Source organism: Miniopterus schreibersii (genome assembly GCF_964146895.1).
Source record: "Miniopterus schreibersii genome assembly, chromosome: 7".
In the NCBI taxonomy this organism is placed as follows: Eukaryota; Metazoa; Chordata; class Mammalia; order Chiroptera; family Miniopteridae; genus Miniopterus; species Miniopterus schreibersii.
This window is the reverse complement of record NC_138108.1, coordinates 51,301,495-51,324,635: the sequence shown is the minus strand read 5'-3', so window position 1 is coordinate 51,324,635 and position 23,141 is coordinate 51,301,495. Positions and strand designations below refer to the sequence as shown.

The window sequence follows — 23,141 nt, the reverse complement described above, 5'->3', positions numbered from 1 at the left end:
AGAGAAACTCTGAAATTTCCATATCAGGGATGATCTTACTTCCAGAGACATCTTAAAACCAAGGTTTGTGGTCATTTATTTGTCACAGTTTGGTTAATGATTCTTACCAGTGTAATGAAAACAACTTCAGGTATTAAATTCTTTATGGTAAATTAGAATTACTACCAGAGTTAGAGGAGGTGAGGGCTAGAGATTTCTTCCCTATAAACTCACTCGGGTATGAATGAAAACAACGCTCAGACTGAATTCTGCCCATACGTAGATTTATTGCCAGGTTGGCGTGACACAGCCATATAACTAGTTCTGTATGTCTAGTAAGGTTCCAGCTGTTTCTTTAGAGTAGTCAACGCCCTAACAGCTCCTTGCATTCAGTGTTCACCTGTGGCCAGTATGACAGCATTTCATAGACAGTGTATTAGTTTCCTGTTGTTGCCCTAAGAAATTACTACAAATGTAACAGCTTAACACAAATCTATCCCACAGTTCTGAGGCGAGAAGCCCAGGCATAGCATGGCATAGCTGTGTCTTTGCTCTGGGTTTCACAGGCTGAGCTGAAGCTGGCGCAGGGCTGTTTTCCTTTGTGGAGGCTCATTCAGGTTGGCAGAATTCAGTGCCATGCGGCTGTAGGATTGAGGTCCCCATTTCCTTGCTGGCTCTGGGCTGGGGATTGTTCTCAACTTCTATACACTGGCTGCATCCTGTTCGTGTGGCCACCTTCCTCCACCTTTCAAGCTAGCGGTCTGTCCAGTCCAGCAGGGCTGAGTCCTTCCTCACGCTCTGAGTCTCCCTGACCACTTGCCCCCCTTCTGCCTCATCTCATACTCTTTGGTTATGGATGAGGTCACCTTAGTAGTAATAAATCGGATTAACACTGACCTGCTACCTTCCTCTCCTTACACAAGACCTTTGTAAAAGTGTTTCTGGAAGTTTCTGGAAGCCCCCAGGGTGTGTGTCACATGCTCATGAGATGAACACTGACCTTCAGTCTTCCTCTTTCTGCTTCTAAGGGTTCGTGTGATTACTTTGGGCCACCCAGTCATCCAGGGTAATCTCTGTAACTGAAGGCCAGCCGATTAGCAACCTTACTAGTCCATTCAGAGCCCCTTCACAGCAGTACCCAGACTGTGTTCGGTTCAGTAGCCAGGAGATGGGCATCTGGGAGTGACATCGTTAGAGTTTTGCCCACCACAGATGGCATTCTGGTCTTCCTGCTGTTTTGCATTCGAGGCCTGGGACTGTTTACTTATCGAATCCAGGGTATCTTTATGAGGGCCTGGTAGCTCTTCATACCTGGGTCGTGGTCATACAAGGGCCGGGGTGCTTCTGTGTTATTCCTAGTCAGTCCTCTTACTGCAAGTATCGTAAACATCACCACTGAAAATTTCAGACAACCATTATACCAACTAACAAAGTTGGAAATTTAGCCAGTGTGAAAATCCCCTCCTAACCCCGAGTGTGCCAGTTAAGAGATCCTTGGTGTTGGCCGGTGATAAGGATGACTTGCTGACGCTGACTGCCTTGGGTGGCATCTTTTGAGTGTGGCCTTTTGATTAAAAGCTAGTTAATTACTCTTGGAGTCTGTATTCCAGATTAAGACAACGAATTGCCTTTAGGTGATAGAGTAAAGCTAACTGACATACATTTATATCACACTGTTTATGTTGAAGTGGTTTGAAATAAAATTCAGATGAGGTAATAAAGATTCTTGTCCCATCCCCTCCCCCCGGCCAGTGTGGCTCAGTGGTTGGGCATTGTCCCATGCATGGAAAGGTTGCTGGTTTGATTCCCTGTAGGGGCTGTGCAGGAGGCAGCCCATTGATGTTGCACTTGCACATCAATGTTTCTCTTTTTTCCCTTCCTCTTGCTCTCTCTAAAAAATCAATAAAAACATTAAAAAAAAAAAAAAAGACTCTTGTCCCCTCAACTGAGATCCTCAGGATCTCACCCTTGTTCCCACCCTGTGCCTGGCACGCAGTGGACTTACAACAAATACTTGAGTAAATTGAATTAATGAATTTCTGAGCTTTACTACATATAACAGTTGCATACAGTGTAGTAATAGTATGTCGGATCAAACTGCACTGGAAGGAAGTGGAAACATGACGGATTATTTTGTCGAACTAGGAGTTTATTATACTCATAGTGCTGCAAACATGCAAACTACAGACTTGAAAATCTTTGTCACCATCTCTCTTGATGATGCCTATTGGAAGGAGTATGGCTGCATTTTCATACACCGTTTTCCCATTAGATTTAAGCACCTAATGGTAATGATGTTTACATCCGATGACCAGTTTTTTTCCACTCACCGCCTCTGTGTTTTTGTTGTTTTTTTTCCTTCCCTAGAATTATCATCTGAATTTCCCCAGACCTCACCTGTCTTTGGGTATGGATGAGGTCACATTAGTAGTGATAACTCAGATTGCACTAACTTGTGCCCTTCTCCTTACACAAGGCTTCAGGCCCTTGTTAAAGTGTTTCTGGAAGTTTCTGGAAGTCCCCGGAGGTTGTGTCACATGCTCATGCCGAGGGCGGCTGGTGCATTCCTCTCCTGGAGCCGTGCCCTGCCCGCATCAGCTCCCAGGGCCTGGTGTGTGGGTTGGGGAGCCTTGTGCTGCTGTTTGTCACTCCCTGGAGTAGAGCCATCTCCAGCAGCATTTTAGGTTTTTATTTACAGCCTGTTCCTCACAGGAGAAATCCAAATGGTGGACCACACGTTGTGCTTGAAATTGTCCTCCCCTTGAGGTGAGATATTTTGACTGCGTCAGTCCATCATCCGGCTCCTTCCCTCAAAGTGAGACCTCTCAAGAGGCCCTCACCCCTCGTATGTATATGCAGGGTTGTGGGCAGCCCCGCTGGTTCACTCCCGTGCTTCGACTCAGCAAGGACACAGCCACAGGGTGTCCTCAGCCCAGATCTCTGTTGCAGAGTGCTCCTCTTAAGTCAACTTTCCCCCCTTGTCAGTCCCAAATTCAATGCCGCCTCCCAACCCCCACCTAATACTTTCTTTATGGGGTATAGGAGGGAGAGGGGTCCAACTTTGGAATCCTAGGTATCGTGCTCTTTAAAAATCCAAAGCTGTGATCTGATGGTTGGCTGAAGTTTACCATTTGGAAATGGCTATTTAATGACATTTCCTTTGATGGTAAAGCCCCCCCCCCCCCCCAAGTCCTCTTACTCCTCTCTTTTTTATTTTTCTCTTCTTGTTGTAAACATTTCCCAATGTGAAATGAAAACCTAGACCAGATAAAATTGACAGGAACTTTTACTGTGAAAGTTCAAGATGCTAAAAAAAAAAACAACCTCTAAGATGATTGATACCACAAAGTATCACTTTTCACAGTCTCCAGATGTCGTGGAAAATGTAAGATCTGTTTTAAATGCAATAAATAGCCTCAGGTGTTCTCATCCCAAATATTGCTTTCATGTATATATAATTATTTTTAACTGAAACACTCAGGAATGAAAGTAACCCCTGCCCTTCTCTCTTTCACTCTCAGAGATAAAGCCCAGTTTGGTTTATTTCTGCTATTCCTTAAAAAAAAAAAAAAAATCCTTATATGGCAGTTTCTAAGCAGCAAAATAGGCAGCTGTGTGATTAAAATGTCAAAAAGAGTCGGAAAGCTGGCCGCTGGGAAAAGTATGTTTGGAGATTTACACAAAGGCTGGAGACTGAATGGGGAGAATGCTGTGCCTCCCAGACCCTGGAATGAAGTGATTAAGGGCTGATGGCTGCTCCCCTCCCAGACTGACACAGGCCCTTCTGTACAATGGAAGGAGCTGGCAGGAGCTCTTGGCATGCAAGCTGCATAAATGGGTACCTGTTTAACCTTTTAAAGCACATTTTGTGTTTCTCTCCATCTCACAAGCCCTTTAACTTTGAGAGCCTCCTTCTGCAGTATCACATAGTAAAGGGGGGGTGTGGGGGGGGAAGGGAATGAGGGAATTGGGATGAGGAAAGGGATCCAGAGGTGCGATGAGGCGGGTTTAATTTATGATCAAGAACGATCCCCGTTTACCTCAAACCTTGTTAAGTGGGCAAGTTGGCACTTCAGCCACAGCCTTAGACCCTGCTTAGACCCTGATGGGGGAAGGGGGTCTTCCTTAGAGACCCCACCCTCTGTCAGGTGCCCAGAAGTGACTGGGAGGTGAGACAGTGCGACAGAGAAATGTGGTTAGCTTCTAGATGAGCCAGTTTATTTTTTCTTTTAAGAGTCTCATGTCCTGTATCAGCTAGTAGCCAGAATACCATGCTTTCTGGGTAATTATTATGTAGTATTGCATTCCGGTTAACTTGGAGAGATTAAACTCATAGCACCTGGTTTATGTAAAGGGGGAAATTATTTTACTTTAAGGTAGCTTATGCTAGGGAATGTTAAGCATTTCATTTTAAACAAAGCTGTGTGTAGAAAGGTGCTGAGCATCCGTCTCCCCTGAGTAAGGGGTTGTTGTGGAGATGGGTTTTCCAGTTTTGATCTCTGTTGAGCATTTCACGAGGAATGTGGCCACTTCATTTAGGGGGAGTTTTTCATTTCAGTGGCATAGAAGTAATTGTCATTGTGGTTTAATAGATGACAGTTGAAGTGTAAGATCTGTGCCTCGTGATTTCAGTGGCTCCTAACAGGTGTGGCTTCCAGTTGTCCTCATTTTGCGGCCAGTCTACTCAGCTGACCACCTTGGGGATCCCGAATATCCCTTGTTATAGTAGCTCCTTGTGGAGTGGATGCAGTAGCTCTTCTCATTGTGGAGAACATTCCTCTTATTTTCTGATTCCTCAGAGTTCCTCTTTAAACCCGTCAGGGTAGGATCTTTCCTGGACTGTCTGTTGATCCTAGTTTGCAAGTGTGAGGTGATAAAATGCTGGTTGAAAGGGGTGGGTATGTATTGAGCTCAGGCCTTGGGTAAAGTGATTGTTCAGGGACCTGCCATTTCTTTTTCTTGTTTAATTGTTTAATTTGTTGATTCTAAAGAGAGAAACATCGAGTTACTGTTCATTCATTGGTTGATTCTTTTTATTATTATTTCTTTTTATTGTTGAGAGTATTACAGATGTCCCCCATTTTCTGTCCTTTGCCCCCCTCCACCTGGCTCCCACCCCACCCCACCCCACCCCAGGCCTTCACTACACTATTGTCTGTGTCCATGGGCAGTGCATATATGCATATAAATTCTTTGGTTAATCTCTGCCTCCCCCTATCCCCCGCCTTCCCTCTGAGATCTGTCAGTCTGTTCCATGCTTCCATGTCTCTGGACCTATTTGTTCATCAGTCTATTTTGTTCATTAGATTCCACATATAGGTGAGTTCATGTGATATTTGTCTTTCTCTGATTGGTTTATTTTGCTTAGCATAATAATCTCCAGGTCCATCCATGCTGTCTCAAAGGATAAGAGATCCTTCTTACAGCTGTGTAGTATTCCATTGTGTAAAGGTACCTCAGCTTTTTAATCCATTCATCTACTGATGGGCACTTGGGCTGTTTCCAGCCTTGCATCCTGGAATAATTCCCATTTGATCATGGTGTATGATCTTTTTAATGTATTGCTGGATCCAATTTGCTAATACTTTGTTGAGCATTTTAGCATCTGTGTTCATCAGGGATATTGGCCTATAATTTTCTTTCTTTGTAGTGTCTTTATCTGATTTTAGAATTAGGATAATGCTGGCTTCGTGAAAGGAGCTTGGAAGTCAACTCTCTTACTAAATTTTTTAGAATAGTTTGAGGAGGATAGGTATTAGTTCTTCTTTGAATGTTTGGTAAAACTCACCTGCAAATCAATCCAGTCCAGGACTTCTGTTTGCTGAGAGGTTTTTTTTTTTAATTACTTCTTCAATTTCATTGTTTTTATTGGCCTATTCAGGTTTTCTGATTCCTCCTGACTGAGTTTTGAAAGATTGTATGTTTCCAGGAATTTTTCCATTTTTTCCAAGTTGTCCAATTTGTTGTCATACAGATGCTCATAATATTTTCTTACAATCCTTTGTATTCCCATGGTGTCAGTTTTTACTTCACCTCTTTTGTTTCTGATTTTATTTATTTGGGTCCTCTCTCTTTGTTTCTTGATGAGTCTGGCTAAAGGTTCATCAATCTTATTTATCTTTTAGGAGAACCAGCTCTTGGTTTCATTAATCTTTTGCATTTTTTTTTTTTTAGTCTTTATGTCATTTATTTCTGCTCTGATCTTTATTATTTCCTTCCTTCTACTTCCTCTGGGCTTTTCTTGTTTTTCTCTTCAGAATTCTTTTAGTTGTAGGGTTAGGTTATTTGTTTGAGCTTTTTCTTGTTTTTTGAGGTAGGCCTGTAATGCTATGAACTTCCCTCTCAGGACTTTTTTCCCTGTGTCCCATAGATTTTATCTTGTTCTGTGTTCATTTTCACTTGGTTCCAGGAAGTGTTTGATTTCTTCCTTGATCTCATTGCTAACACATTCATTGTTTAATAACATACTATTTAGCCTCCATGTGTTTGGATGTTTTTGAGGCTTCTTATTGTAGTTGATTTCTAGCTTCATGCTGTTGTGATCCAAGAAGATGCTTGATATTTCAATCTTCTTGAACTTGGATAGACTTGCTTTGTGTCCTAACATGTGGTCTATCTTTGAAAATGTTCCATGTGCACTTGAGAAGAAAGTACATTCTTCAGCTTTGGGGTGAAATGTTCTGTTAATATCAATTCATCTGATATAGTGTGTCATTTAAGGTTGATGTTTCCTTGTTGATTCATTGGTTGATTCTTGTATGTGCCCTGTCCAGGGATCAACCCCGAAACCTTGATGTATCTAGACAGTGCTCTAACCAACTGAGCTACCTGGCCAGGATAGGACTTGCCATTTATTTGGGGGCATGTCCCCAACTGGATTATTTATAGGTCTTTTCTGTTGTTGAGCTTCCCCAGAGAGGAATCCTCTAGTTTCCTGCCATGGCGGGCAAGCTTGCTATCAGTGTTCTTACAACTAAGAGGGAGGATGCATCCATCTGGGACCCACAAATCTGCATCCAGAATTTTTTATTAATCCCAGTTATTTAGCATTGCACTCAAGAGTTCAGCTCTTGAGTCTCCGTGGTCTTGGCATTCAGCCTTTCCAGAGAAAAACTGAGTCTCCAGGGTGAGAGAGGGCACGCTCCTGGTTCAGGGTGAGGGAGTCTTAAATATATTTTCAACCCATGGTCCTGTGTTTGACCCCACCCATGCCCCTGCCTTCAGAGGTGTCTCTGGTCTCTGACTGAGTCCTCCCATCCTGCTCCCCTGCACTCACCTTTTCTACTAGGCTGCATCCACTGCTCCTTGGCACCTTTTTTTCCAACTTTCAGAAGTTTGGTTTCTTGCCTGTGGTTGTCTCCTGTCCCCATTGTTCTACTCTCTCAAATCTCTTTACTGCAGCTTGAATGGTGTTTGGAAAGGGAGTTAAGGCAGACAAGCGTTCATCTGCTATGTTTAACGGAAAGTGCACACAAATTCTCTAATGAGCAATAGAGAGGGGGAAGACTAAAACCTCTGTGTTTATAAATTTATTCTGTTTTATAGCGTTCGAAGTTCAGCTTTTTGTGAAAATCAATTTAAATAAAAGGACCATGTTGGAGAGTGGTTGTTTATATTCACCTCATAATATTTCAACTCCTAGTAAGAGTTAGGCGGGATCAGAGACAAGTAAATGTGAATAAAAGATTCGCTGACTATTTGGCCAAGGCCCATGGATGATTGGATGGTGGGAGGTTTCTCTGCCCTGGCCTTTTATGTAAATGCATGTTTAATCTGGATTTCCTAAGTGCTAAGGGTGGTTTAATACATGGACTTCACACCTACACAGACTACAAAACTTTGCATTCCTGCTTTGCTATGTGTGGGCCATGAGCAAGTTGTTTAACTGATTGGAGCCTCAGTCAGTTTCTTGAGCTAAAAATGGGGGAAACAGTGCTTTTTTCCCAAAGTTACTAGGATTGAATGAATTATTGTTTGTAAGTGCTTAGCCTTGTGTAACCACTGAATGGACGTTTTATTTACTTTAATATAATCTAGGTCTCCTTTTGTATCCAGCATCACTGTTCACTGTGATCAGCCTAGAGGCTCTGCTCTCATTACCCTCACTCCTCAGTGTTGAGTAATTCTTACAGTTGGTGGTTGGCCTCTGAACAGAATACAGTTCATGCAATTAAATGGGTGGGCATGGATGCTTTCTGAAGCCTCTGTGTGACATTGAGGTTCGGTGTTCCAACCATTCATAATGACCATTGTACATCCATGTGATAAAACCCACATTTTAAGAAAGCACTTAACTATTAGAGAATATTTTTGTAGGACATATGGGGTAGGTAGATCGGAGCCAGGAAATAGATCTTTTTAGATCTGCTGTTACTATACCCTGAAGAGTTAAGGTGAGCAGAAACAGGTAACTCTTGTGCTGTGCCGTGGTTGCTGATTGGGGCAATTCAAATAATTGGGCAATAATAATACAGTGCATTATCTTCCTTAAGTCCTTTAAATGGAAAAGAGCAGATGACCAGAGAGAAATAACATTTGTGATCTCTCTTACCATAGGGAGAAGGTCCCCAACCAAACATGAAGATTCTCATATTTGTCCTGGTTCCACTTCCACCTGCCCTTCCTAGTTTCTGGCCTCTCCACACAATCATCTTAGTTTCTTCTCTCCCCCGTCTTTCCCTCCATGCATGTTTCTATATGGATATGTGTATGTCTTAAATAAAATCTGAACTATACTTTGTATTCTGTTGTATAGTCTACATCTTCCACTTATATTGTGAACATATTCTCCTTCTTCCCCCCATAACCATACTATTTTTAACCTTTAAAAAATTCCCCTTTCTGACATGGACAGATATTCCTTAGAAAAGAATTCCAAGTAACACATGTGAAGAAATGAGAAAAGTACAAAATCGCCATTGGAACACTCCAGTAATAAACGCTGCAGGCAGCACTGGAGGATCAGTGCTAAAATTAGTGGGCAAACCTTTAAAGGGAAATAGGACATTTTCAGAGTCTCAAAGTCCCTCCCCCAAATACTTACTAGTCACTGTGGTGCTCTTAACAAATGTCCGAAAATTCCTTGACACTATTTCCTCCTGGAGGTGGACCTTAATTCCCCTCTCCTTTGAGTGTGGCCTAAGCTTAGTGACTCACTTCTAAGGAACAGAGGATGGAAAAGGAAAATTGGAAACCTCCTAGTGGAGAGACCTCACAGATGCCCCTAAGTGGTCAGGGTTATATCACCAGTAAGAGTCATATTGAAATCATGAGATATTACAATAAGATGTGATGAGGGGGACATGTCATCTCCGTGGTGTTCTTCCAAAAATCTATAACCCCAGCCTAATCATAAGAAAATATCAGACAAGTCCAAATTGAGGGAAATACTACAAAATATCAATCAGTAGGCTTCAAAATTGTCAAGGTCATGAGAAACATGGAGAGACGGAGGAATTGCCAGGAAGAGGAGAGTAAGGAGACAGGGTGACTAAAGGCAGTGGAATCTCAGATCGGATCCCGGAACAGAAAATGGTTTCAAAAACCAGGCTGTCTAAAGTTGGAAATAATATCCCTATTTTTCAAGTACCGTGCGCTTCTTTGATAACATAGTTTATTTTAAGATGTAGTGTATTATGGCTGGCTGGGAATTGGATTATTTTTATGGTAGTAGAGATGCTTTTGCAGTAAACCTTTAGATGGCAGCATCTCTCACCATAAACCTCATGCTGAATAGAATTTCTCAGATGTGTAAGATGTTTGATACAGGAGGATGCTCAAAATTAGCCCGACTTACCCGTTCCATGTCTGGTGATGGAGCTGAGGCCCCCAGAGGGTCAGGGCTGTGGCTCAGGACTGAGCGGCGAGAGAGCTGTGGCCCCTGTCTGCCCTCTCCCCACCACCCTCTCTCTCACGGTGCGAAATGTTTCCTGACTGTGGCCTTGTTAAAAGCACATTTTCAGTAGCAGGCAACCAAAGATAATGAGAGTCCAGTGGGTGATTTTGGACCAAAATGTAATATGTTTGAAAGGAACAGACAGAATAGGGAATCTTTTTTTTTTTTTTTTTTGGTAAGCAGATTTATTTAGATATAATTCTCATAGCATGCAATTCACTCATTTAAAGTGTACACAGCAGAAATTTTTAGCATATTCAAAAGGTTGTGCAGCCATCACCAGTCTAATTTTAGAACATTTTTATCACCCCAGAAAGAAGTCCCAGACCCCTAACCTGTCACCCCACAAGCCTGCATATCTCCCAGCCCCTGGCAACCATTTCCACTTTGTTTCTATAAATTTGTCTATTCCGGACATTCCATATGAATGTAATCATATAATATGTGGTCTTTGGGGACTGGCTTCTTTGAGTTAGCAGAAGTTTTCAGGTTTCATCCATGTTATAGCACGCACGAATCGGCACTCCCTTCCTTTTTATTGCCCAATCATATTCCATTGCGTGCACGTATCACATGTTGTCATCAGTCGATGGGCATTTGGCTGCGGTGAATAACGCTGCCAAGAGTGTTCATGCACAGATTTTTGTGTGAACGCATATCTACGTAGAAGTGGAATTGCTGAGCCAACTGATAAAGTCTTTGTTTAACCTTTTTGAGGAACTGCCAAAGTGGCTGCTGTGCATTGCACTAGCAACGTGTGAAGGTTCCATTCAGTCTTACTAAGAATTTCAGACTTTCTCATCAATTGAGGTGGGGGGAGAAGTGAGAGATTTGACTCTGAGGCTCTCTTGTATCCCTGAATCCCATGCCAGACTGGCTGCTGCCAAGAAAGCAGTCATCTCTGCCCCGCACAGTTGCCATGCGTCACAGCCTGATAAAATGCCTGCCTCTGAGGCTGCTCAGAGCCTGCTGATATCACAGGCTGGCTGTGTGCAGTCCTTGCCTCCTGACTTCGGAGAGACCAAGCAACCCAATCGTCTTTGTCCCAGTTAGAGAAAAATTCCAAAGATAAAACCCTTCTCCACGAGCCACCCAGGTTGGAACACGTCAAAATCACTTACTTGACACACACCGAGGACAGCTGTGGGGACTTCACTGCAGAAGAGCAGCTTGGTTTTTGTCAAAGTTTACATTCTCGAAACTGAGCTTACTCACTTCTTCTCTGGCAGCCCCGACTGGACATTCCCGTGCCTGTACCGAAATGACTGTGTATGTGTGTTCAAGGGACGGGAGAGGGCCGGCTCTTCCTTTATGCATGTTTGGGTCTTGCTGAGGACACACACTCTACATGCTGGAGCTTTGTTTGCATCTGGAAAAAATTAGCCACACTCAGATCTTTCCCACTGCAGGTCCCGTCAGGAAACCCAAGTATGTGGAAAGCCCCAGAGTGCCTGGCGACGCAGTTATAATCCCGTTCAGAGAAGTGCCCAAGCCAACAGAGCTTAATGAGAATGGTAAGAATCTGTTTTCAATGATTTCCCCCCTAAAGATTGTACGTAATGGCACTTCATTTCTGAGTGAAACTTGAGTGTCTCTTGCAGGAATGCTTTGCTAAACTGAATGTGTTTGGCAGGTTGTTTTCCCCTCAGGCAGTTACAGAGATCTGTTCAATTAATGTAAATTCTTGGAATTATGTACATAGTATAGGAATAGTTGGGTGGGTGCATGTGCATATGCATTGTTTAAGGGTTGACTCTTATTTCCTCTCAATTTTGACCTTTCCGGCATGGGGGGGATATGAAAAAGCAGCCTACAAAACTGCTTCCAAGACTTTGTTTTGTTGTGTTTTGGTTTTTAGTACTCCATCATTTTAGAATATTCAACAACAGGCTTTTGCTGGAAAGCTGAAACTTGAGCTGCACGAAGCTTATAATAACTAGCTTACTTAAAACCACTTGGTAGCTTTTAAAAGCTTCTTATTTTTTAACATCAAACATTTTTCTTTAGGGGAATATAGAAGTGGGGCAAAAAAACAACCCAAGTTGACTGAAACTTTTTCAAGAAGACATTTTATGTTTTGGTTTTTTTCCTATATCTGGAAATATGTGTAACAGACATTACAAACTTACAGCATTTCATAGATGTATTAATCTTAATTTTTTAAAAATCAATTCAAGAATTTACCTATTTGTTCCTTTCTCGGGGTGGAGATCCCCTAACTTACAGCTCTATGGTCTTTAATTTGTGTTTTGAATTTGCATCCTATTTTCCTAAAGAAACATGTGGCTAGGAACCCTGGCCTCCATAGGGAAACCTGTTTTACCCTCAATGTGGACACAAGCTAATGTAGTAATACTAAAAGAGAACTTAGGAAAATGCATCCATATTTGCACTTTGAAATACCTGGCACCCTGCTCTCCTGAGTTGTGGGGTGTGGGAGTACAACTCCTTTATGTTCCAACCACCAGGTGTGCATTCTGTGTATCTGTATTTCCCGTGGTGGGGAGTATGCAGAAACATGGTAGGAAAATGGAGGGGGGGTGGTGGTGGTGAAAATAAAGCTAAAAATGAGCTGAGAGAGGAGGGATTGGCAGGAAATAAAAATTGAGAAGAATTTGGAATGGGTGGTGAATGAGATGGGGCCAGGAGTTGGGCATGTGGGACGGGGAAGAGGTGGTGGTGTGTGTGTATTGGCATGAGAAATTTCACCCTTTCCCTCTGTCCAGGCACCCAGTCATTAGGTTTAGGTAAGATGTTCACACTAGGATTTGTGCTAAAGATGGGCAGGGTGTGCAGTGGTGAAGAGGGGAGAGTCCATAGTGGTATCTGGTTAGGATGACCATTCTACTTACATGAGGACCCTCTTAACTGTGAATTCACATGTGCAGAGTGTTTACATGTTGATCTATTCTCTTTTATGTTCCCAGTGTTGAATGGAAAAATAAAACCCTTTTCCTTTAAGTGAATATCAGTAATCTGCCCATTTCAGAATAAGCCCGTCACCTCTTGCTCTCACTCACACCCCTAAAGGCTTTGTAATCCTAGGAGGTTGTGTTCCTGGCATTTTGGCTGGCTAGACTCCATTATATAACCTCTTCCTCTCTGATGGAGAGTATTGTTGAGGTCCTGTTGAGAGTTTATGACTTATGAGTGAGAATGGGGGAGAAATTTAGGAGTTTTATTGGGCAAAGTAAAGAGGTAATAAATAGCAGCTTCCACTGTCAACTTTCCTCCTCTTGCTCAAGGCAGACTTGGCTGTCTTTCTTGGGGTGAGGAGGCATTCTTATGCTTGGCCACCGGCTGAGCTGAATTCAAGTGTAGTGATTGATATTGCTGGAGTTGCCTGTAGTTTGCATGTGCACTCACTCCTGAAACCTGAGCTCTTGGATTCGGCATCATCAGTCTCTATGGGACCTGAAATTATGATGTACCTGGGCTATGAATAAGGACAGGAAGTTTCCAGAAGTTTCACCTAGAATTAAGAAACGGGGTACATTTTTTCTTTACTTAGGTGTCTGGAAAAGGGATGATGTTCATGTTAGTGGGCACATGGTCATGTGTGGATAGTGAATAGCCATGATGTTGGTGGAAGCCCAAGCAGAGTTATCTGTTGGATGATGATGAGGTGGTTGCCTAACAGAATTCAGGTTGACAAATAGTCAAGGACGCTGTGTTTTGTTGTTTCCATGGAATCCTTTAAATTTCAGTGGAGTTAATTAAGTTTGCCGCATTAAAGTGCAAATTTTATGTCCAGGTCATTGAACCTAAAGGAGAGGATGGAGTGAATTAAAGCTAATTGAGTTGTAGTTTTAACCCAGGCATGTACAGATTCACTTCTAGGGTTTCATTCATCACTTAAGTTTTAATTTAAAATTTGGGCTTATGCTTTCCATATTTCCTTTGGGCATTTTTTTAAATCTCTAAGATGTTTTTCTGGGTGCTATCAATGAAAGCATTTCAGTCTTCACCAGACTAACAAACTCTGTGAAAACAGCTCCTAATGCAGTGCTTTTGAAATTTCACATAGACTCATGAAATATCAAGTTATTCCTAAGTGTTTGTAATACCCTCCCCAGACTAGCTGCCTTGCTCTATGGTCATGGAGCTTCATAAATTCTTGATTCTTAGCTCTCTGTTTAAAATTTAAATCAAAGTAAAATAAAACTAATGAGCACTTTGAATTTATTAATTTATAAGTAATTATAGTTATGTGTAATTTGCATATTTTAGCCATCTGGGAAGTGATTTATATAGGCAGGTGAACATTTTAAAAATATACATATATTTTATTGATTTCAGAGCTAGGAAAGGAGAGCAAGAGAAAGATAAAAACATCAATGATGAGAGTGTCATTGATCGGCTCCCTCCTGCATGATCCCAGGGAATCGAGCCCACAACCCAGGCATGTGCCCTGACTGGGAATCGAACTGTGATCTCCTGGATCATAGGTTGATGCTCAACCACTGTGAGCCATACCAGCCCGGCCAGATGAACATTAATGCATGCAAAAAAACTGTTAAAGTTTACATGCCCCTGGATATGTCTTTAGGGAAAGGCATTTTACTTTATTCGGTGCTTTAAAATATTTTTAAAAACAGCATTTTCTACTCTGGCAAGAAAGAGTGACTTAATGAGGTCCTGAAACAAAATACAACCCCCCTTTTCCTGTCAAATGGTCCTAATAAGCTTTGTCACATAGAATAAGTTCTTCACAAATAAGTTTTCTATCATAAAGCAACATATTGTGTAAGGAGGAAATGTCATTTACCCCCAAAACAATACCTCTGCCTTAAGGGCAAATAAAAAAACCAGATAAATTAGAGCGGATTATTAAGTTATAATAGGATTCACAGCTGTGTTTTTTTTGAATTAAGGGCAACCTAATCCATTTAGTTTTGCTTCAATCTGTCCTTAGCTACTTGAGCAAGCTTTGATGGGGAGGGGTGAGAAAGTTTTAGTCTTGTGAGTCATTGCTCGATGAAGATCAATCTCAAAATATGATTAAACATTTTTTCTGGCAGTCTGCTTAGCAAGTAAAACTGATACATATGAAGTAGCAGAATGATTAAATGCCAAACTCTCTTATTGGGAGGTGTGGGTCTTTTTTAGATCTATGTTTAAGTAAATATCGATGCCTTATTTTGTGGTTACTAATACAGGCGTTCAGAAAGATGTAGAGAATGAGAACGGTATAAAAAAGAATGACATCTGTCTACCCACTGTTCAGGCTAACAAATAAAACATAACTACTTTCTGCTGATCTTACTCTTTTTTTTCCAAGAGGTAACCTAGCTTCTGCTATTTAGTTTTTAGCTTCTTAGAATGGTTATACAGTGTTTGATGAATGGTTGAATAAAATTTTATTAAATGAAAGTATAGAAAGGGGACACACCTGGTATGTGTGTGGTAAAGAGAGACTAGAGGTAGAGTATCCATTCCCTATTTCCTTGAATTAAGTATTAATTACATTCCTACGCTGTAAAAAGCTCTATGTTGGATCCTATTTGAGATGGGTTATCAAGCATAGGTCTTTTCTTCACAGAGGCTTAGAGTCTGGTTGCAGATTAAAGGCCCATATACAGAGTGACTGTAATACAAGGGGAGTAGTGTTGACTCATTCAAGCTGTGTGATGAGTCGGGTGCACATGGGAGCGCTCAGCCAGGAAAGACTTCATTGGACCTATGCCTTAAGATTTACCTGCCATAGGATGGACTGAGGCAAAAAGACTAGGATCAGAGAAAGGCTGGAAAATGATGTCAGTAGTTCAGTGAGAGAATAATATCTCAAGTTAGAACAGGATCAGGAAAGAAGAGGTGATAAATGGGGAGACTCCTGAGAAGTTGCAGGGACCTGGAGCTGTTAGAGACTAAGACGATGCCTTCAAGGCTTCGAGAGCACATTTAGAAGGCAGTGGAGGCATTTTGGTTTGAGTTGAGTTGAGTTTCAGGCTTGTTAAGTTTGAGGTGCTGGTGGAACATTTAGGCAAAAGTGTCCAATGACCAGTTGGAAAATCAAACTGGTGCTCAAGAAAGAACTCAGGATGTCAACGGGGGCAACCACTTATTTAGAGGAGGCCAAGTATGTTAGACTAAGGACGAGGTCATTGAGAAACGAGGACTGAGAAACTTTGGTATTTTATTATCGAGCTATGAATAAGGTAGAAGAAGCACCAGCGAAGGGGTAGGGGAAGAACCCCCGAGACCACCCGGTATCCTACGACCATGGATTTTCCCTCTGTGTATCTTTTATGATAGCTGCCACTTGCCCCTTGCAGGATAGTATTTGCAAGGTCAAAATATATAGAAATAACAAAAGAAGTGGGCTCTTCTAAGAAAAGTTTGAGGAGAGTTGTGAAGGGGAATGAGTTTGAGTTGCAGGTAGGTGATGAGGAAGTGGAATTGGTGGGGAATGACCCTTTTTTATCCCAAGGAGTTGAGAGAGTAAGGAAAGGTGAAAGGATCAGTTAAGTTAGTAGGGTGTGGAGTGCGTGAGACTATGACTTATTCATTTATTTTTAAGAAAAGGGAGAATTTAATACAATTGGACATTTAAGGCAGAGGTTCTCAAAGTATGTATAGGCTGTTGACTTGCTAGGTGTCCCTGAGACCCCTGCAGAGGTCCGTGAGATCAGATCTTCATAACCCTAAGAAGGTATTCCCATTTCTCTTGCATTGAGATTTGCACGAATGGTATAAAAGAATCATTGGTAAAACTTCTGATGCTTTAGTACACTCCAAGGTAGGGGCAACTGCTATTTTAGGGCCACACATGGTGTTTTCCATCACTACTCATTTGCATCAGAAAAAGTCACTGAAGAGTGTCCTTGATGGAAGACTAAAAATAATGAATGTTATTAAATCTTGACCCTTGGGTACTCATCTTTTTAATATCCTGGGCTGATGAAATGGGAAGTCTGTAGAAAGGACTTCTGCTGCATGCTGGGCGAGGATGGTTGTCCCCAGGAGAAGCTCTTGTGTGATTGTTTGCATTGCAAGCCCCCTTTCCTCTCTCTGGAATCAATTTTTATAAAAAAAGGTCCCATAGCTAGTAAGTGGCTACAATGCCATTTACATTGCCACTTACACGGTCTACAACGCCCAAGTACTCTGTAGAATTTGAGGAGAATGTAAAGGGAGAAAAGTCTTCTTTAGATGGGATGATCTTTGGTAATCTCCAGGGACCTTCATGGTTCTAACAGTCTGGCTTTAGGAAGAGGGAATGATTAGATGGGAAATGAAAGGGTTGTATGTGGTGGGAACAGCACCAGGTGTGGGACCCATGGGGTCAGATTGGACCTCGGTGCTTGAGTTCTGGTTAGGAAAGAATTCAGAGCCAAGACTCAAACTATAAGAGAACATTTATTTGTTAAATAACAGAGGTAGAAAAAATAATGCCTAGAAGAAGCGGGCTTAGGAAACAAGTTATAAAGGTAAAGGAAGGGCCCTTGGAGCTTGGGAGTAAGGAAGTTAATGGTAACACGCTTGGGGTGGGAAAGGGAAAGGCGTGGGCATGCTCCCAAGAGGGAGAGCCATTGAGTGCTCTATCCTAAGGATTTTAAGGGTGAGGATTTTAGGGGAGGTCCCAGGGCAAGGTCTCATTATAATATTCAGCTTTCCGGGTGTGTCCTTTCAGGGTCTAGGTCTCCACTGATTGGTCAGTGCCAGGGCAGCGGGTCATTATCCGATGCACCTGGTCTTGAGGTCAGCCTTGGCATTGCTTGTCTGGTTTTGCTGCTTTTCTGGGCCTGCTGCTGAAATACCACTGGGTGTAGATGTTATCTCTAGGGAGGAAAGGTCAGGGGGTCCAAACTGCATGACCAGCGATATGCTAGGGGAGGAAAGATCACCCTTGGGCATGAGGTCCTACCCCACAATTGTCCTTTGCTAGGCACCCAGGATTTTCTGCCTTGGTGACCCTCTGTACCTGCCCGTCATCCTTGCTTGGCTTGTGATTTATAACAAAATCAGTGAGTGTGGACCAAGTTGGAATAGTTTGATAATCAGAAAAAAAGAAGGGAATTTGTTATTCTGAGGGAATAGTGAGTTCAGAAGTAGTTATTTAAGAATGGAAAATTATAAGCAGAGAACTATTTTTTAGGTAATAGAAATATAAGCACATTGAATGTAGTGTATGAATCCATGAAACCAGAGAATGAAACAGTAGTGAAAAAATAGGCTCTTGGTGTTAAAATTGGGAAGATGGATGACCAACTTTGATAGAGCTTCTTATCTCAAAGGTGTTTGGTTTATAAGATATTTCTCCTGTTTTTTTGAGCCTTACAACATGTAAGAAGTAGGTTTTGGCTACCTCCCTGGTGAGGAAATTAAAGAGATTAGCACTGTAAGGGGTCCAGAATAGCTTTGGCATGGAAAAGACCTTCCTCTGAGACTGTAGGGAAGGGCAGGCAAGGGGATGACTATTAAGGTCACAAATAGGTTTGAAGCTACATTGGCGATAATGGGGAGCCAGTTTACGGACTACACACCTGAGTGTTCCTGCCCCAAACTTGGTCCAACAGGTGTGAATAGCTAAAAAGGGACAGACAGGAAATGATCAAAGAAATGCCCTTTACCTTTCTACACATGATATTCCACAATGGTATGATATTCAAGGATTCTTTATCTTCTCCCAAAGTGTCCCAGTGGATTTTGGTCTGGGAGATCATTTTGGAGTAAGAATTGACCTAAAAAAATCCTCTCCGACTGTTCAAATCTCAGTATTTGGTGATCAGCTATGGAAGTAGAAATGCATTTCCCTTTCACTGTCAAGCGCATCAGTGTGGGTTCCCAGGCAACTCATCTCTTCCCAAATGGCCCTGTCACACTTCACCCAGGTGTCCTGCCAGAATGAAAGTTCAGCGGCAGAAGGCTCTGTGCGTTAGTTAGGGAAGGAAAGCTGCAGATGGCAAGATGTGAAATAAGGAATTCAGACTGAAGAGGACTTCTGAGTGGGGGAGGTCACTTGGATGAGAGCCTAATATGAAAAGATAGTTGGGAAGCTTTTGGAAGAAAAAAATTGCAGTAGCAAAAACCGAGATAATGTCTGTTCACTCATTTCAATCCTCAGTAGGGTTTTGGAACTTAGGTAGAAGCAAAGGCCAGGCTGAACAGTTTAGAGAACAAGTTAGTCATGCATTTGGGTGTCTTGTCAATTCAGATATTAAGCCTGCAATCCCCACTGCTCCCCAGCTTGTCTGGAGGGGGAGGTTTGGATGATTAGTTGTCTTCGACAGTCTGTGTGCAGATGCAGTGTGGAGGCAGCAGTGACTCGGCCAGGGGCACCCCTACTCCCTGCAGCACCTACACAGGGTGCAGGGTCTGGGAGCGAGCCCCAAGTGAGCCACAGGCTGTTTGTTCTCAGGGTGAATTTTGTGGTGGCCAAGCCTGTGCAGCTGCTCTCCCTGCCTCCACAGCAGCTGCCAACTGGGAGTAGTTTCTGGCTCTTTCCCCAGAGTGTTTCAGGTTGAACTAGAAGCTAGACATTCTGGGGCACAGTCACAATTGGGTAGCAGTATAGAGATTGTTTCGAAAGGAAAGGGGGGTGTGGAGCAGAGAACTGTTGAGTTCTGCCCCTTCACCCACTTCTTCCCCTTTTCATCGGCATCCTGTTTTCTCCCTCTGGTCCAGCTGCCACCTAAGATAAAGGAGCTGCCCTGCCTGAGCCTTGGGGCAAGGGAGGGTGGGACTGATCCTGTTCCGAAGTGGTTCAGCCCTTGGGTGTGCCTGGGTTGTGCTGATTTGGTTTGGTTCCTGCCTTCCTCACCCAAATGCCTGTGTACCTTGAGAATCAGAATGTGGTTGAGATGTCTGGTGGGAAGGGGCCTCTGCAGAGTGGCTGAGGGTGTGACTGACTGCCCCTGGGGTGGCTCCCTTAGCCCTGTTGGTTTGTGGCCACTGCCCCTTTGTGTTATGAGTTTAACTCAAATGTTCCGGGGTTCTCTTAACCCAGGCAGTCAAGCCTTGGTTATTTTACCCTTAGTTTTCTAGAGCAACTAAAAAGTACCCAAGTTGGTAAACAGCTCTCCTCCCACCCCAAACATTGGAAGCCTTTGAGAGTAGGCAAGGGGTGGGGTGCTTTTCCTCCCTTGAAGATATAGCCACCTAGTTTCCCTTGTAGCTGCTGTCCTGTCCTGGGAGGAGCACCCCTTAGCAAAGCTGACCAGTGAGTGAGGATAATACAGGTGGTCTTCAGCTCTGTTATTTTTATTTTTGTGGTTCCTTACAAAAGGCAGTTAGCATTGAACTTTGGTGCCGAGATTGTAGCTCAAAGGTAACCTTGCTTCTTTTTTCTTCTTTCTTCATTGTATTTTTCTAAGACCTATTATTACCCGTTATCTGCAGATTTCCACATCTAGGGAAAATTGGGTCATGAATGTAGGGCTCTAGGTACCTAGACAATTTAACAAATATGAAGAAAACAGAGGAGGGACTATATTACTGGTTGCATATTGTTCTTAAGTTCTAACTTGGGTAAACACAGTTTGGACATTATTTCATTCCCCAATGGATACTGATTTTAAAATGTTAGAGAGGTGATAGGATAATGCAAATATAATTTTGTCAACTATAATTAAGTACATACCCTTAGGCTTTTGGATACAAGGTTAACCTACAGCTCAACATTTAAATCAAATCCAACAATAAAAATTTCTTAAGTGCAAAAAGCAAGATGACCAGCCTTAGGGAGATCAGAAAGGAAAGTCTTCCGAGCATGCCCTGCGACCTTCAGGTAAAAAAAGGTGCTTCTAGCGTGACTGTGGAGTATGTTGAGAACACAGCCGGATTTTTATACATTTGTATGGCCAGCAGAATGTATTACGGGATCCTGTCTCTTGGGACACATTTCACTGGGATTTAAAATTTTTGTTTCAACTTAGGCTTCTGGTGGTTGACCCTTGAATTGGAATTCTAGATGTCTGTCACTGCTGTAGGTTTAGGGTTAGGCAGAGCAAGTTTCCACTGAAGTAGTCCTGCCCCCACCTTGTTTAATGAGAACTTGCAGTTCAGTTTTACCCCAGCATCTGAGCAGCCTGGGCCTCTGTCAGAGTCCCTTGTGAGTTTTCCTTTATTTCAACCTCCTGTGGACGCTGGCCACACTGCTCTTAAAGAGGAAGATAAAGGGTATGCTTTTTTCCACTTTTGGTGTCTGACGTACCCGGTTTTCACATGACATGGAACGGAGAGTCACTTTCAGATAAGGACACTGGATTCTTCTGATTCAGGTCAAATATTTCGCCCTTTCCACGCGGAGTTTCTCTTTCACTGTTTCCTAACCTGTCACAGCCTCTTAGTGAGCATGTATTGCTAGAGGACAGGCAAGAGTGTCGAACTTTGTGCATTTTATAAAAATACACAAAAGCACCAGACAGGCAGCTGTGGTGCCAGCTCCTCCAGATGTGATACTGAAACTCCCCAGACGGCATCTTTATTGTTTTCTTTCTTTGTTCCAGAAGCAAAGGCCGATAATGAACCGAGCTGTTCGCCGGCAGCTCAAGAACTGTTGACAAGGCTGGGATTTTTACTGGGAGAAGGGATCCCAAGTGCCACACACATAACCATTGAAGAAAAAAATGAAACCATGGTAATGCTGGAGGAGGGCCCTGCATCCCATACCTGCTCAGAGGATGAATGGGGGGATAGCCGTCTTTTCCCCCTCCTGGAGAGGGGAAGTCATTGCTCAGTCAAATGAGTTTGCGCTGTTGTGTATTGAAATTTATTGCAATCTCTTGTGGGTTTTTGCAGTGGGGGGAGGTGGGGAGATGCAGGAGGGTGCAGAACTTAAGAAAATGTCCACATTAACCTTCTAGGCACCACCTGGAGAAGAGGGGCTAAATGAATTAAAGTGGCTGAGAGAATTCCTTTGTAATGACGCTGCTTTTATCTTTATAGCATCATTCTTCTCATCTGGCTGCTTTGGTACATGCTTTCCTGTGCTTTTTTTTTTTTTTTTTTTTAGCACTTGGGATTTTGGAGGGTCAGTGGGGTGAGGAAAAGATTTATAGGAGATGAGGCAGAGACAAAATGAGATGAGACCAAATGGTTCATCTACCAGAGAACACTACCCATCCCGGGGCACAGCAGCCTGCCACTTCGGAGAGGAGACGTGTCCGTTTGAATAGCAATGAGGGGCTCAAGCTTCTGCCCCCGGCAGGGTCTCTGCATGGGCGTCATGCCTCGATTGAGATCACAGTGACCACCAGTCTCCTTCCCCTGCTCCCAGAGCCCGTAAATCTTCAGGAATTGAATCAGGTTGTGGCGCTCGTGAAACACGACAAAAACAGACTTCCCAGATTTTCCGTACAGAGGTCAAAGGACCCATTTGTCTTCTGCGGACTTGAAATGAGAGGAAGTCTGCCTGTTTGCTATTTCTGTTTTACAAATGTGCATTCCCACTAAATTATTTCTGAGAGTGCCCTTGCCATAAAAAAGGAAAATCACAAGGGAGGGGAACAGAGCAAGGATGTTTCTCTTTTAACATTTGGGAGACCATATAGATATTAAGCTCCGGAGATTTTTAAAAACTGTTTTCCATGTCCCCGTTTTTAGTTTCATTGTTTTAGCGTCAAAAACAAAAGAGTGTGTAGAAGTGTCCTGTGTGAGCCCTGCTAACTCCGCCTTCCATTCGTCTTACAGTGCACAGCCCTGAGCCAAGGCATCAGTCCTTGCTCCACACTAACAAGCAGCACCGCATCTCCTAGCACCGATAGCCCCTGCTCAACCTTGAATAGCTGTGTCAGCAAGACGGCAGCCAACAAAAGTCCCTGTGAGACCATTAGCAGCCCTAGTTCCACCCTGGAAAGCAAGGACAGTGGAATTATAGGTAAGAAGCACACTGCTCGGTAATGTAATGGCTCAGCGCACGTCAGCCAGAGCGTTCATTCACCAGGCTCCTCTTAAGAGGGTTTAGCACGGTCGGTGAAGGTCGGTCTGCCAGGGCCCGCCCTGTTTCCTGCAGACAGCTCCGTGCACAGCCCACAGAATGAAGCATCGGCTTTTACGTTCCTTGGTGTTTCTTTTTATAACGCTAGGCACATTTGGTAAAAAATTTTCCCAATCACATCTGGCCTGTGAAGTTACAAAAATCTGCCCTCCTCACCAGTGAATTTCATTTGGTGAGGATTGAGTCCCACCAGGACACAGGGGGGCAGTGAAATCAATGCATATTGCGAAGTCTTCCGAGCCCAATCTCAGGGTCTCTTATGTCCCCAAGTATTTCCAGGCGTTTGTTCTCTACTTTCTTATAATGGGATCTGACCAGTTTGGAGGC

The 23,141-nt window shown here is 43.0% G+C and overlaps 1 protein-coding gene across 9 annotated transcripts in view; it reads left to right on the top strand.

Annotated features, from left to right (window-relative positions):
• TANC1 (tetratricopeptide repeat, ankyrin repeat and coiled-coil containing 1) overlaps positions 1–23,141 on the top strand; it is a 212,151-nt gene that overhangs the window by 116,023 nt on the left and 72,987 nt on the right. For 4 of the 9 annotated variants that reach the window (XM_081141750.1, XM_081141747.1, XM_081141744.1 and 1 more), the window contains 3 exons: positions 11,284–11,388; positions 21,325–21,455; positions 22,508–22,694. In XM_081141750.1, coding sequence (XP_080997876.1) covers positions 11,284–11,388; positions 21,325–21,455; positions 22,508–22,694 — 423 coding nt within the window. The remainder of the gene's footprint in view (positions 1–11,283; positions 11,389–21,324; positions 21,456–22,507; positions 22,695–23,141) is intronic. The other 5 variants (XM_081141752.1, XM_081141748.1, XM_081141749.1 and 2 more) reach the window with 3 other exon arrangements.